This window comes from Rhinolophus sinicus, chromosome 16 (genome assembly GCF_057876585.1).
Source record: "Rhinolophus sinicus isolate RSI-liver-muscle chromosome 16, RSI-T2T, whole genome shotgun sequence".
NCBI lineage: Eukaryota > Metazoa > Chordata > Mammalia > Chiroptera > Rhinolophidae > Rhinolophus > Rhinolophus sinicus.
In genome coordinates this window covers 130,097,182-130,113,032 of record NC_142516.1, presented here as the reverse complement: position 1 = coordinate 130,113,032, position 15,851 = coordinate 130,097,182, and the positions used below count along the sequence as shown (strand labels likewise).

At 40.2% G+C, this 15,851-nt stretch overlaps 1 protein-coding gene across 11 annotated transcripts in view; it reads right to left on the bottom strand.

Annotated features, from left to right (window-relative positions):
- Positions 1-15,851, bottom strand: part of UNC5D (unc-5 netrin receptor D) — a 505,454-nt gene that overhangs the window by 124,482 nt on the left and 365,121 nt on the right. For 6 of the 11 annotated variants that reach the window (XM_019748156.3, XM_074329668.2, XM_019748157.3 and 3 more), the window contains exons 5-7: positions 4,685-4,865; positions 3,630-3,797; positions 1,495-1,659 (exon numbers count right to left, since the gene is read on the bottom strand). In XM_019748156.3, the coding sequence (XP_019603715.1) occupies positions 1,495-1,659; positions 3,630-3,797; positions 4,685-4,865 (514 nt within the window). The remainder of the gene's footprint in view (positions 1-1,494; positions 1,660-3,629; positions 3,798-4,684; positions 4,866-15,851) is intronic. The other 5 variants (XM_019748159.3, XM_019748160.3, XM_074329673.2 and 2 more) reach the window with 1 other exon arrangement.

The window sequence follows — 15,851 nt, the reverse complement described above, 5'->3', positions numbered from 1 at the left end:
CAAATAGTTATATTGTCAGTGCCACTTTAAAAGACTTGTGAGTGTCATAGTCCTAACTGGATCAATTAAAAAATATGGCTACATGTTAAAGAATAGTCAAAGGTATATTTCAGAAAAATCTGGTGGCAGTCAGGGTGGTCAGAAAAACATTTCCTTAAACCTCATGCTATTGAGTTTGTGTTAAGTTTCCCTACAATTTGGAAGGGTGAAGGCATTCTGAAGAAGGCAAAGGGTTGGAATGTCTTTGTTAATAGAGAATAGAGAACATGGCCCTTTCATTATTGAGACTGGTGGCTAGGTTGCCTTCTATTACAGTCCTGGGTATTGCATCTGACACATTCATGGATTCAGTACTTGTACTAGCAAAAAAAGGTACTCTGTGCTATTAGCGCTCGTTAAAAATAGTGATCATTTTAACCAATGTGTTAACCATATACACTTATTTTGAAAAAAGACAACAGCATGTTTGAAGATGCTTGCTTTCAAGAATACCCAGTTGTATTGATATAGAAAAAATAAATCCAACTTACGTATTTTCTGTATACTGCCATCTTCCCAAATAAAAAGTGACACATTCAGGAAAAGATGATAAACTAGTGTTGAGCTACGTTATTTTTTTTTGCTGGATATTTTCCAAGAAGGATACCTAGTTCTACGCCCTGATGTCCTGAATCTCTTGCTCTTTAAGGACCTAAGCAAAATCAGTGCACCTTAGCTCAACTGAGTGGGCAGGTGGAGAAGGGAGTCATATTTACCGAGCACCTACTCTGTCATGAAATATTCAAGTATACTCTTCTACTAGTCTTGAGATTAACTGAAAATAGGTACCAGTTGGGGTACTTACAGGCAGAGGAGTTAAGTGAGAGCACAAAATTAAAACTTGTCTTATGTGACTATTTTATCCACCCATACTTTCTTCCCCAGGTGGTGTCCCTTGGAGGTGGAATAGTGTAATCTCAGGAACAAAGCAAAGGCTTGGGGATTTTGAAATGAACATGCTAGTTCTTGCTCTGGCAGACCAATTTGATACAAAGCCATACACCTCCTCAGGTATCATATGTTTCCCCCCTTTTGTAGGATAACCATCACAACACATGTCCCTTGCTACAAAACCTGAAGACTATTAAATACTTTATCGTGCTGTTAAATTCTTGGGCGAAATACAAACATGGTAATCAGTATCAGAATTTAAACTTAAAAATGGTGGCTACTAAAAGAAAAGAAGTGCTGAGCTAAAAAGTCGAAAAAGTTTTCTTCAAACCTCATCTGGTTAAATTAATAAGTGTATACATTTATGAAACTTAGTGATAAAATATTTAAAATTATCCCATCTCTACTAAAAATGTATTTGTCTATTTTCCTATACTTTTTACCCATTTTCATTTTGCTTTTGCAGATTTTGCTTTCTGCTAACTTATGTAACCAAATGAATGATCATGAGGTTTCTTTTCATATTATGGACAAACACTGAAGATGTTAAACAGAAGGTGTTACCTAGAATGCAGAGACCATCGGTGCAGTTTCTGGACTCCTGGCTTAGACCTTCACAGAATTTGCCCCCATTTCTTGGGGGTGGTGCTGTGCACTCCCGGATCCGCAAATGCTCACACTCTGGACTGCAGACTGACCATTCGCTCCACACTTCCCAGCTCCCGTCCACTTCAAAGGAAAACAAAAGGAACCATCATTAGACTGAATCCGGCAGCTATCAGGAGACTCACCCCAGGACTGCTGTACTTCTTAGAGCTGGATTTTAAAGAAATCACCACCACAACAAAAACAAAATAATAGATTCGTTTCTCTCCATGGTTTCTTTCCTAAAGAGAGAGCTTCACAAAAGCAGTGGTGTAATTTTCTATTTCAGGATGAAACTAGTTATTGAATTTAGGCAAGCATTTGAAATATCAGTGCCCTTGGGGTGGCTAGTTCCCTTGGGGTGGCTAATAATGCCATTATCTGTTCTTTCCCCATCTTTCATGTCCAAGTGTGTCTTTGATGGACAGATAAACTATGTGCAGTAACCACTGGTAATCACCACTTCCTTGGGTGTTGACAGTCTAGAACAGAGAGCAGAATGGACTATCTCTAAGCCCCTAAACAAAAAGTTAAATCCATACATATTGGTAGTAGTACTAAAACAGGTCAAACCCCAAGATACCACAACTTACATAACTAGAATTTCTTGGGTCATGGATTGCTGCTGCATGTAGAAATGAACAAACTGAATTTAATTCCACTAAAAATCAACCCTAGAGATTACAGCAGCTGTTTGAGGCAATTGTCCCATTACCTCCTAGGAATAGTCCAACCACGCTTATGTGGGTTAAGATATTGCAATTTTCAATCTAGAGTGATGTGTCAGGAATAGGGTAACCGATACTGAACTTCAAGCGACATGTCTGAGCCCTGGTGTTGGTTCTGTCAATTTATTGGCGGAGCGACCCTGAGAGACGCATTTAGCCTTACTGCACTATTTCTGAGAATAAAACCCACAACACAGAATTCAATGACATTACATGTATAAAAGTTACTTGCACAGTACCTGGCACATAGTAAGCACTCAATAAATTTTTATTGACTATGAGTTCAAAGTGAAACTCCAAGAATATGCTGCTGGTGAGAGCGTCACCTTAGCTTTGCGTGGAACTACATTTGAAATTTTAGATGCAAGGCTCTAGTCCGGTATCCTGGGAGTTAATGTTTTATAATGCATGTGAGACCCAGGACCAATTTATTTCTCAGTGGGAGGATATGCTTCCATAAAGTCATCTTCCAGCTCATCTATTTCTCATTGTATACATTGGGTCAGAGCCAGTAAGTGAACACAAGAACTTATAAAAACCTTATTTGGCAAATGAAGTCTCTCTATTCAGAAAGGAAGGCAAGCATAGACCATATATAAAATAAACTGCTCTAATACTGTACAATCTCTGCCAATTGTATTCTAAATAAATACAAAGCTAAAATTGATAAGGTTAGTTGATTGGTAATTGATGATAAGTGTTAAGTTTTTGGTATCTGTTTTGTACTCACAGACAAATCACTTAAATCCCTGCTAGCTATTATACAAATGAATGCCACAAAATGGGAGAACCAAGGAGAGAAGGGGATGGCTTAGTCCAACCAAACACTGGTGGTACAATACTACTCCAAAGCATTTGGCTTATTGATGGTGAGTGTCCAGGGTCATCTAAATATACAGCGGGTGCCAAAAATATGTATACACATTTTAAGAAAGGAAAAAACTGTATTAAAATTGCAATACAATGAATGATAGCATTCATTTGATTAACACCATCTTTTGAGCCAACATCATACTACACATTGCTACTGTAATTCAACTTCGAAAAGTAATACATAGATAACATCTCTTAAAATGTGTACATTTTTTTGGCATCCGCGGTGTGTGTGTGTGTGTGTGTGTGTAAATGTGTGTTTCCCAAAACAGAGTTATTTCACCCATCTTCTTGCTTATAACATTGAGTTCTACATTAGCATTTTGGACAAAGGCTCCATTCTAAGAATTTCGGAGAGGGTAACTTTGGGAAAGAAGGTTATACAGAATGCTTCACACCAGCTTAATAGTGTTGGTGTATCAGAAGGGAAAAGGGAATCTACGTATATCTCACCAGGACAAAGAGAAGTGCAGGTAATTTTCTGCACTGACATTCCCTCACAAAAGGCCCCACCATTGAGAGGAGCTGGGTTGGTGCAGGTCCGGGAACGTTTCTGCCATCCTCTACCACAGCGAACATTGCAGGCTGACCACTCTGTCCAGGAAGACCAGCCTCCATTCACTGAGAGAGAAAAATGGGGAGGGGAGAAAAAAGGAGAAAGGTTTTTACTGATTGCCTACTATGTGCAAGCCATTGTGCCAGGTGTTGTGAGTTGGGCATCCAGGGACAAAGAGACAGTGCAAACCCACACTGGCTGCTCCATTGTGAGGCAACAGTGGGGCTTACCTCATCTCTGCCCCTCAGTCTACTCTTCTGATATAAAGAGGGACACAGATAATTTTCTTTGCTGGGAAATTACGAAAAAAAAGAACTCATCAACATATCTCTAAAGCACTTGAAAATACCAGCATTTGCATTTCTATTACTTTAAGTGCTTCAAAAATAAATCCCAGGGCTTTTCTATTGTGGAAGGGACTGCCTTTACTTAAATAGCTGGGAATATCTTTTGTACAATACCTGAAATATTCAACAAATAAGTAGTGTTTGTTTTTGGTGGATTTCATATGCCAGGAGAGGAACTGCTGACAGCAGATCTGGGGAGAATGGGGGTGGGCAGTAGGGCCAGAGGCGGGGGGAGGGGGTGGAGTGGGAGGGGGGTGTGGGGGAAGCAGAAGTTGCCCACCTCAATTCTTTTCAAATATAAACACAATGGAAGAAAATAAACAGCTCTTAAAATGATTTTTTAAAAGAGAGAGATGGGAAATGTCACTGACTACTTCATCGAAGTGCAGAATTGGATGGGAGAGCAAACATTCATTTCAATAGGAAGGTGTTCTCACCTGCCAAATGGGACAGGCAGGGGAGAGCACTGGAGTGGAGGACCCCCTCCCCCTCCGAATGACCGTGTAGCTCTAAAAGTTAAAATTTTAATAAAACACACATCCCTCTACTACTCTGCTTTCCGCCCTCCCTGTCCTGTCCATTCGTGGCCTTAGGATTGGTCTTACCATAAACCACCACCGTGGCTGACAGGCTCCTTCTCTTGGCCACAATGTTGGCTGCCATGCAGGTGTAATTCCCAGAGTCCGAGAGCCGCGCCTGCCGAATGATCAGGTTATGGTCAGCCCTGGTGTCAATGTTCTCATCCTGCTCAGAGTCAATGGGCTCCTCATTCTTCAGCCATTCCACCTAGAGGGAGAAAAGGATGTGAACTTTACAAGTCATTAGAAAACAAAAACAAAACAAAAAATTCTTTGTGGAATTAGAAGGTGAGCAATTCTGGTGTGGGAGAGAGATGTACCGAACAGAGCAATAGCAATGACCTTTTTCTCTACTCCATATTCCCTCCCTTTTATTTAGTAAACTTAGTATAGTCAGGAAATGAATACTCAAGTTAATAAACTGGAGGCAGGAAAAGGACATAAATATCCTACTGACTTTGACCCATTTTCTAAAAATGCAGTGGAAGAGACAAAAGAGGTGACTGCAATTAGGTCATTTCATTATAGTTCATTTTAACTCGGATGATGATGTTTCAATAACTAGTGCAAAATGGAGCTCAGAAGATCGACACATTATGCAGAACTTGTATTTTGTGCTGAGAAGATATTATGTTGTCAAACAAGGTTTGAAGTCAATATATTTACATTTAAACAAATTTTAATAGAGGTGTGACCATGTAAAAAGGCTAATGTAATACACATTTGGGCAAATCTCAATGTTCCCTAGTTTTGGGTGTAGGTTTCCTTGGTGATCATTTATGTCACTCTTTCAGTGATTTAATGGACACTTAGGCTGGGCTAGATGCCCCACACATTTCAGGCCCATCCTTTGTTCTGGAGGAGCTCATTTCTCACAGCCTCTGAGTATAGGCTGGTTTCATCTCTGATTTGTTTTTTTTGTAGCTTGCTCCTGGAGAATCTCTTTTCCTCTTTCCACTTCCATTCTAATCTTATCTTTGGTTCAAACTTCTCTCTCTATAGACACCGGAAGAGGATACAGACAGAACCTTCTGCTCCCTAGATCCTCAGTCTCCCCCAAGTTGGGGTGCACCACCCTCAGCTCCCCTATCTCGTCAAGCAGACCAGTCTTCACCTGAACTAACTGCTTTCTTTCCTCATTTTGCCGTCTGCTTCCACATCTAAATGGCATGTGCACTCTCTCGCACCGTTATAGTAGCTATAGACACATCTCTTATTTGAAAGTAACCATTTAACTCTATTTATCAGCATATGTTACACACAGTCATTTAACAGTCACATAAAAAACTAATTGAACACAGAAAGCAAGGGCAGTGACTACACCAAAGAGACATCACACAGAAGCATAGGCATCGGGGGACATTTCCATCATACACTGCCTACCATTAGCAGAGATAATTGAAAGTTGGTTTTACAATAAAATGCCTCGTTTCATGTTTAAATCTAAAGAACTCTAATTTATCACCAAAAAAACAAGTGGCATCTGTTACATAACAATTTAGTTTATAAGGAATTACTGGCCTCTATAAAAAGGGATTTACTTACCAGAAGAAAACCTATAATGATCCTTTATAATGATATTCACCTCAAGTACCACCCCATTAATGAGAGTTTAGTGTACCACAAATCATCACCATCCCAAATCTACCCTAGACAAGGTCAATTTTAGAAAAGAAAATGATACCAAATAGCCAAAAAAAGAGAACTGAGAACTGCTTTAAAACATCAAGAAGAGCTGAGAAAGCAATTGATACAGAGCCACGAAAGGTAAGAAGCACGCTGACTACCAATCCCGGCAGCCCCTGCTGGCATCACCATGTTCTAGCTGGATGCCTGGGACTGCTGATGACCCAGAACCCAACAGTACCGGTCTGTTTAACAAAGTAGGAGAGTGCAACCAATTTTAAATCGCATCTGACCACCAGTCTGTGACAAAATATCCCCTTTTCCCCACTAACATTGCATATTTCAGTCATTCATTTATTCATCTGACAAGTATTCAAATATATATTGAACATCAGAGCTCATCCTGAGACTTGGGTAAAGCGAGCATGGTTTTCTTTAAGTAAACAAAACCAGCATAGTTTCTTCTTTCATGGATTTTATATTTAATGGGTACGATGAAAATAAACAACTAAATGCACATTACCCCCTGAAAATAAAAGCTGGGAGTAATACTGTCACCAATATCTGGGATGAAACACTTACTGTAAAGCCAATAGGATTGGATTTTTAAAATCACCATTACTGCTGTGTCACTGGAAAGAACAAATTGGTCTCTAAAAGTAGGTCTGAAGAGCTTTGTCCTTCACTATTTTCCTACTGGCTCAGAAATTCAGATCAGAAATTGCCTGGCTCTCTGATTGTTAATTTCCTACTTGTGCTATTTGTAGCACCTAGAAAGCTGTTCCCTTATGTCCCCACCTCAGTCATCTCCTGCCTTCCCCCACCACACACACACTCCCCCCACAAACAGCTGGTCATGAAGTCCAGAAAGTTTGGCCCTGGTCCATAACTAAATTATTCCTGGTGAGTTCACTGGCCAGAAAGAGCCCTGATGGCAGTTCCCCTGGAGATAGAAACCAAAGAAATCCTAGGACCTGGACATCAAAGAAAACTTTCCTTTACAAATCTTGGCCCAGAAGAAATTAAAGCCACAACCATCAGGTAGACGTTTGGCTTCAAATTAAAAACTTATGTAAAAATAAATCATACACATAATTGAGTGACCAACAAACTAGGAAATGCCACCTATTTGATAGATAAAAGGTTAATATGATAATCTGAGAAATAATAATCTGAATAGTTCAAAAATCATTGTGTGTGTGTGTGTGTGTGTGTGTGTGTGTATATCTCATCTAAGTTAACAATAAAATCCCATCCTAGATAATATCCCATAAAGTATACAGTTCATTAAAGGGAAAACACATGCAATTAAACAATTGAATATTCTACACCACTAATAAAAAGTTAAACAATATATATTTTTCCCTGTCAAAATAGCAACGATTAAAATTATACACACAGACACACATATGCAGGTAGTTTGGCTTCATTTTTGCCAAGAATGCAGAGAATGGACGTATCCTGTATCACTGCTCCACCATTGTTGCCTTTCCTCAATAGCCTCTTAACTAACTGGGCTGTCTACTGCTTCCATTGTTGCCTCTACAGTTGATTCTCCACAAAGAGATCAGATCATGTCACTTTCGAGCTTGAAATCCTTCAATAGCCTCAAATCCTACTTAGCCTTGGTAAGTATTTGCAATTTTGTTCTAACAAAGTTCTTCTGAGATCTAGACCCCTATCAGTTCTCTACCTCTGATCCTCAGAGTACCCCCTGCTCTCTCCACTCCAGTCCTACTGGATTCCTTCCTGTTCTGGAAAGCTCAAAGCAAATTCCAACCTCTGGGCCTCAACACCTGCTGATTCTGCTGCCCAGAAGGACTTTCCCACAGGTGTCTCCATGGATCAATCCCATTTTTTCATTTAGATCTCAGATCGAATATTACCTCCTCAGAGAGGTCTTGCCTAACAACCTTCTAGTACAGCAAGTCCCCTTTACTCCACCCATCCTGCTTTAATTTTCTTACTAGTGATATGGGAGAGCCACCTCACTACAGAAATTTTAAGTCTTCTTTTCCCTAGTTTCTTAGCTCTTTAGCCCCTGGCTTTGATTACTCTTCTAATTTGTTTCTGGATCCTAGACTAAAGATTGCTCCGAGCCTGAATCACAGAATGTCTCTCACCCCTGCTTGAGATAACTATTTAAAAGCTCGTGACTTCCCAATATCCCCCAAGACATTCTGAACCTAACTGGATAATTCCATCCCAGAGACCAAATAAGTTTTAACATTCCCCCAGGCCAGTATACTTGTTGATTGTAATCATTAAAGTCTAATGATCTTTCCAACCCTTTCTGGGCCCAGCTCTAGGCCACCTAAATGACTGGTTGAATGGCCACAAGCTCTATAGAGCAAACAGATTTATTAATTAAAATCTACTTTTCCTCATTCAGGGGACTTGGGGATACAGATGATACCCCATTAAGATTGCCAGTTGCAACCAAAGAAGCTAACATGGTCTTCCAGGTGGATCTCGAGACCCCTTCCTCTCATCTGAGATCAGATAGGGTGAAAGTTCTGTGAATCTCCCAATAGGTAGGTACAGCTCTACGCCCCTGCCCAGCAGGAAGCAGATAAAGAAGAAAAGACCTCCTGTCCCTCAGTTTCCCATAGAGATTTTATGGGGATCACATCTCTCAAGAGGAAAACAAGGCAGGCATTTAGTGATAGGCATCGGGTTTCTGCATCCTGCACGTGGAACATCACCCATAGAAGACCCCCCCTTCTCTGCCCACAACTTCCCCTTCTCACTGTAATTATCTCCCTTATAAGGAAACAAATGGGTACAAAACACCCGACTGGATTAGACCAGTCACTCACACCTGCGCAGGAAAGGCCACAACGACCTTCATTTCACCTGGGCCTCATTCTATCATACATACGCCCGGAAATTCATTAATATCATTATAACAGACTGAATTCTGGGAAGGAACATGCACAGTCCAAAAAGATAAGGTAATAGCCTTTTGCCAATCACAGGTGTCAATTAAGTGGTCCCACGCCCGGAAAGGAACAGCCCATTGTAGAGGAAAAAAGGAGAAAAACTCCAAGTCCTCGCCATTCAGGGCCTTTGAACCTCTTATTTTGCTTGGCCCACTCCAAACTCTTTGGAGTATACCTTTTCTCCTAATAATGCCACCCGTGGGCCTTTGATCCTTGCCTTTGCTCAGGGTCCACGCCAAACTCTTTGGAGTGTACCATGTCTTTTAATAAACTACTCTTTCACCACTTTATTTCTCTCTCATTCAATTCTTTGCTTGAGATGCCAAGAACCTGGACATAGCCGAGAAGTGCCCACTCTCCGGTGACACTAGTACTTACTCCATCTGATAGTCTTAAAGATAATGGCTTTTGTTCTTATAATTATCTCAGGAATTTACCAAAGGAAAATATTAGAGCTACAAACAAAAATTTAACCACAATAAATTATTTTTGGTAGAAACAAAAAAGAAAAAGCAAAAATAAGAAAACATATGCTAGGAGGAACCAAGATGGAGTAGTAGGTAAAAACAGTGTTTACCTTCTCTCACAACCACATCAAAATTACAACTAATCTACAAAATAACCATTATTGAGAATCGCCTAAAATCAAGCTGAACTGAAGCCTTTCAACTAAGGATGTGCAGAAGAAGCCACCTCCAGACTGGTAGGAAGGGCAGAGATGTGGAACGGCCTGGTCCCACACCCACATGTGACCATTAAAGATCAGGAGGGCTATTTCAGCTGTGGGGATCCCTCACCATTCCCTAGAAGGACAAGAGATTCCAGCCCCACTCCAGCCCAGGGTTCCAGTGCTAGGGAGAGAAGTCCTCATAATTTCTGGCTGTGAAAACCAGGGGAGATTGTGATTGAGTGAGACAGTACTGCTGCACTCACAGGTGCTCCTCTTAAAGGAGCATGTGGACTTACCCACCACAGAATCACTTGCTCTGCGCTCCAGTGCTGGGACAGCAGTTGAAAAGGTAGGAGGGACAAATGGTGGGGAATTGAGTTGTCTGGCTTGGGATGTGGCCTGAAGAGAAAGCTTTCTCCTGGACGGGGGGAGCTGGTGGAGGCCATTGTTTCTTTGTTGAGTCCTCCCCCTTCCCAGTGTGTGAACACAGGCAGTCGCCATTTCTGAGTCTCTGCTGTTAGTTCACCACACCCAACTTTCCGGCATACCCAGGCTGCTTCCAGAGGCTTTTTCATGCAGACCACCTGCCTTGGCTCAAGCCGCAGATTTTCCTAAACTCTCAAAGGTTTGCAGAACCCAGACAAGCATCATCTGGCTTGAGTGTGTCCTGTGCCTCTGGCTGAGCAGCCCTAAGCCAGCACAAGTGGCAACTGGTCTAGGTCAGAGCTTGGCCTCTCAAGGTGCTTCCAAGCACAGCATGGGTGGTAGCCATCTGCAGATTTCTTTCTGGCTCCCTCTGGGTGTCCATGGGTGGGGCATGGGCTGTGGCTGAAGTAGGCCTACAGTGGATCCCCCTGCACTGGGGGCTGGTGCCCCCAGTGGCCATCTTCAAAACAACCTGGACCCATAGGGTCAGCTCCTGCACTACAGCACTTCCACTGTAGTTAAGGCCAGTCCACAACCAGTGAGCCCAAGGGTCAGTCCCTCACACTGATGTGCAGTTATCAACCAAGGCTCAACTATAAGAGGAGAGCACACCCAACCCACACAAGGGATGAACCTGCAGTGCGTGGCTCAGAAACACTGTGCCACAGAACCCCACAGCACACCTACTACATAAGGCCATTGTACTAAGACCGGAAGACATAGCAGATCTACCTAATACATAGAAACAAACACAGGGAAGCAGCTAAAATGGGGAGACAAAGAAATATGTCCCAAATAAAAGAACAGAACAAAGTTCCAGAAAAAGAACTAAGTGAAACAGAGATAAGCAATCTATCAGACACAGAGTTCCAAACACTAGTTATAAGAATGCTCAATGATCCCAGGGAGAACTTCAACAGAGAGATAGGAAGCATAAAAATGGAGATGAAAACCATAAAAAAGAATGAGTCAGAAATAAAGGATACAATAATAGAAATGAAGAATATATTACAGGGAATCAACAGTAGGTCAGATGAAGCAGAGGATCCAAGCAGCGATGTAGAAGATAAGATAGTAGAAAACACCCAACCAGAACAGCAAAAAGAAAAAAAGAATCCAAAAAATTGAGGAGAGCTTAGGGGACTCTGGGACAATATCAAGTGTACCAACATTCACACCATAGGGGTACCAGAAGAAGAAGAGAGAAAACAAGGAATTGAAAACCTTTTTGAAGAAATAATGACAGAAAACTTACCTAACCTGGTGAAGGAAATAGACATACAAGCCCAGGAAGCACATAGAGTCCCAAACAAGATGAACCCAAAGAGGCAGACACTGAGACATATCATAATTAAAATGCCAAAGGTCAACTACAAAGAAATATATATATATTTTTTTTTCCAAAGAGAGAATCTTAAAAGCAACAAGAGCAAAGCAGTTAGTTACCTACAAGGGAGCCCCCATAAGACTGTCAGCTGAGACGTCATCAAAATGGTGGCATGAGGTGAGCCTCTGGAAATCTCCCCTGGAATTTATAACAAATTAACCAGCTATAACTCCACAAAGGACTCCCTGCACAGCAGACAGGGAAGACGAAGCAGCTCACTACTGAATTCACCTAAAGGGACGTGGCGCCCTGTGACCCAGGCGAACTGTTAGCAGAGGAGAAGCCCGCCTTCTAAGGAATCCCCCCATTGTGTGAGAAGCTGGAATAGTGCAGAGAAGACTGTCAGCTGATTTCTCAACACAATCTTTGCAGGCAAGAAGGGAGTGGCAGGAAATATTCCAAGTGATGGAAAGCAAGGACGTACAACCAAGATTGCTCTATCCAGCAAGTCTGTCATTTAGAATCGAAGGATGGAGAAGGAGCTTCCCAGACAAGAAAAAGCTGAAGGAGTTCATTACCACCAAACCAGTACTACAAGGACTCTTAGAGGGACTTGTTTAATATGGGAGGGGTTGTTAAGGATGGGTGAAATGGGAAGGGATTAAGAAGAAAAAAATGGGTGTTATACAGTAGTCTTGGGGATATAGGGTACAGCACAAGGAATATAGTCAATAATATTGTAATAACTAGGTATGATGCCAGATAGGTACTAGATCTATCAGGATGATAGTTGGGAATGGGGTTGGGGTCAGGGTGAAAAAGGTGAAGGCATTAAGAAATACAAATTGGTAGTTAATACAGTATGGGGAATATAATCAACAATGTTGTAAAGATCATGTAAGGTGCCAGATGGGCACTGGCTTTATCAGATGGATCACAATATAGATTGTGTAGATGCCTGACAAATGCATTATACACCTGGGGCTGAAGTAGAATAACATTGAATGTCAACTATAACTAAATATATAGCTATATATAGTCACAGGATGTGGAGTACAATATAGCGAAGATAGCCGATGGTATTGTAATAGCTATATAAGATGCCAGATGGGTAGTAGCTTGGGGGTGGGTGGGTTATCACTTTATGAGGGGTTTAAATGTCTAACTATTACATTGCTTTGTACACCTGAAACTAATTAAAAAAATAAAAAAATAAAAACAGAAATTCTTATCATATCTAGTGATAATGACCCAAAAGTAGATAAGAGAGAAGAACCCACAAAGGTAGGTAGAGTTGATTAAATAGAAACTGTGTGGGCCTAATAAATATTCCTTGAAAAAAAAAAAAAGAAAAAATATGCTAAAGCAATATTCCAATTAATTGAGCTTTGTTTAAATAAATCCTGGTTCAACAATATGATTTAGTATAACATAAGCATTAAAAGTCATAATTCGTGCTAATGAAAACAAAGAAAATGCTCATAATGCATGAAAGATCTAAATGCAAAATTATATGCTAAATGTTATCATAAATTTATAAAACAAAATGAAATCACAAGTAAACATATATATGCTGTAAAAAATGAAAAATGATCGGAAGGAAATATGTTCACAGAGGTTTTAAGAGAAGAGTAGGGTAACTTATTTTCTTCCTGTTGGTTAATTGTGGCAACCTCAAGGAAAAGCTATTTAGTAATCTGAAAAAAAAAATATCTTAAAAATATCTCTTTTACTAAATCATGTATCAGTGGTTTTCAAATTTATGTTTTGCCATAAAATGGTTCCTCAAAGTTTATATAAAACTCAAAAGAAAAACAGATTAACAAAGAAAGATCTTATGACTGAATCAGAAGAAAGGGTATTGGAACCAGAGAAGTGAGGGGTCCTAAGTTATATAAGCTTGGCCACATCCAGGACCATTGTTTGTGTAACTGTGGGGGAGATCATTCACAGGCTTCCCCTCTTTTATCAATCATGCTCTGTAGAGATGTTCAGTGCACACCTTAACCACCATATAAGTTGACCCAACCATCCAATCTATCCACTACCTGCCCATGTGTACTATGGCATATACAATGGTCTACTGCTAGGTCTTCCCAGGTTATAGTTGTAAAAAACATTGATATCGGATGAATGAGGTGTCATAGGTATGCATACATTGTGGAATAGCTGGTGCTTATGGTGTCATGACTGAGGTCTATCAATCCAAATAACAAGCGTGATTGGATTTCTGTGAGAAAACAGAGAAGGCTGAGGTATGCATTCTAGCTAGTGAGGGGCTAAAATGAGATGGCATAAAAGACACAGGGGTGGGGACAGAGTGGACCAGGCAAGGAGAGTAAAGATGAGGTTCCATAGCAACCATGGGGGAACGTCTAGGTTTCTATAAGCAGTCAGCACATTAGTAGACTCCTAAGTGTGGGGCTGTTTTTTATTCATAACCTAATAGTTTATCCATTTAACTGATGACAGGATCTTTATGAGGAAGTCAGTTTGGTATTTTCTGGGCTTATAAAAGTGACAAATTGCTCTTGGATTTATGCTTTTGTCACTTAGAGAAATTTAAAAACATTTTTGATGAGCTAAGTGCTCCTAATGTAGAATAGTTTAATAAATAAGATAGAAAAAAGCATTCCCTACACCAGCCGTTGCAAACTCAAATGGTCCTGGGGGCCAGGGAGGTAACATAAATTACTGAAGTGGTGCTGAGTGCAAGACATCCATGTGCATTACTTGCATATTAAAGACAAGGAACTGTTCTTCACTTCCATGAAGGAATGAGCTCACTCTCATTTTTCTTAAAAAAATGTTACCACTTTCCGTCTCCTTTTGTTTTCCCACTTTAGATAGAGACACAAATATTTTTTTAAAAAAATAATGATAGTACATAGAAAAAAATAATGAACTAATTTTTCCTAAAAACAAAACAAAACACTTCTTTTGCTTTCAACATATCACAATGGTCTTCAAATTTATGGAGTATTTAGCATCCGTGTCACTATGTATGGGGAAGTGGTGGCGACTATACGAAATGAAGATCACACAACCTGCACGAATGTACAGCCGCCAGTCAGGTTCAGACGATTGCTACCAGTATAAATAGATCTTCCATCTTTCACGAGAAGCCAAGGATGTGTATTTTAGTATACTATTTCTTGATTCTAACACGATGGCTCATATATTACAAAATATATTGTAAGAGCCAAACATAACATATCCATGAACCAGAAGTAGATTTACTTTGGCTTCTCTACAGATACTACAAGACACCAGCTTTCTGGATCCTAGTAAATGTTATCACAGAGAAGAAGTCAATGTCCTTCCCTGAAGTTAATTCCTTTCCAATAGAAGTTAATTTCTTTTCATTAAATCTGATGCCCCCATCATCCTAGAATATTATGGTTCATAGCGTATATGACATTGCCCATTCCCCAGGCTTTCTAATGGAAACGACCGGAAAGCATCAAAGAACTTTTGAACTTATGTACAGTATTCTTTCTGCAAGTATCATAAAGCATGTGCACTGAGTTTAGAAATTGAGTTTGCCAACACTGGAAAGCCTTAATTAAGCTCTTAACAAAAGCAATACAAATTTTCAAATTAGCATAATGGGATCAATACATTGATGACCTGGAGGGTAAGGAACATTTGTAGCATTGATCCAAATGACCTCTTGCTAATAGGTCATCTCTTTGACAGAGAGGTTTAACATTCCAGAAGGTTGTTGGGAGCATTCACCCCTCAGAGAAACAATTCTTCATTTGGTTTCTATTCATTTGGTTTACATGGATAATCCCAGTTAGGGGCATCCTGAAGAAACTAGTTACTTAGAGGTAATGAGTTTATGGATTTGCAGAATGCCTGCATTAATTAGCATAGTGTTATGTACCGATGGTCTGCAATTTGTAGATTTTTCCAGTTTATAAACAAATCTGGAAAAGCAGATAATCAAAGACGATTAGATTTCATGCCAGACAGCATGATCAGATCCTGATCAGTCATTCTGGGGACAGAGAAATGTAATTGACAAGCCTATAGATTTTCACAATAGGCAGCATGGTGTAATTGGATGGGGAGGGTACCTTCTTTGAAAGAGTGATGGATTGATGCTTTGCGGGAGATTATTTTATCGGAGACCTGAGTTACACTTGAAAATGTTTGCATGAGTCCTAATATTTCACCTCTTCTGATGTTTGGCAAAGA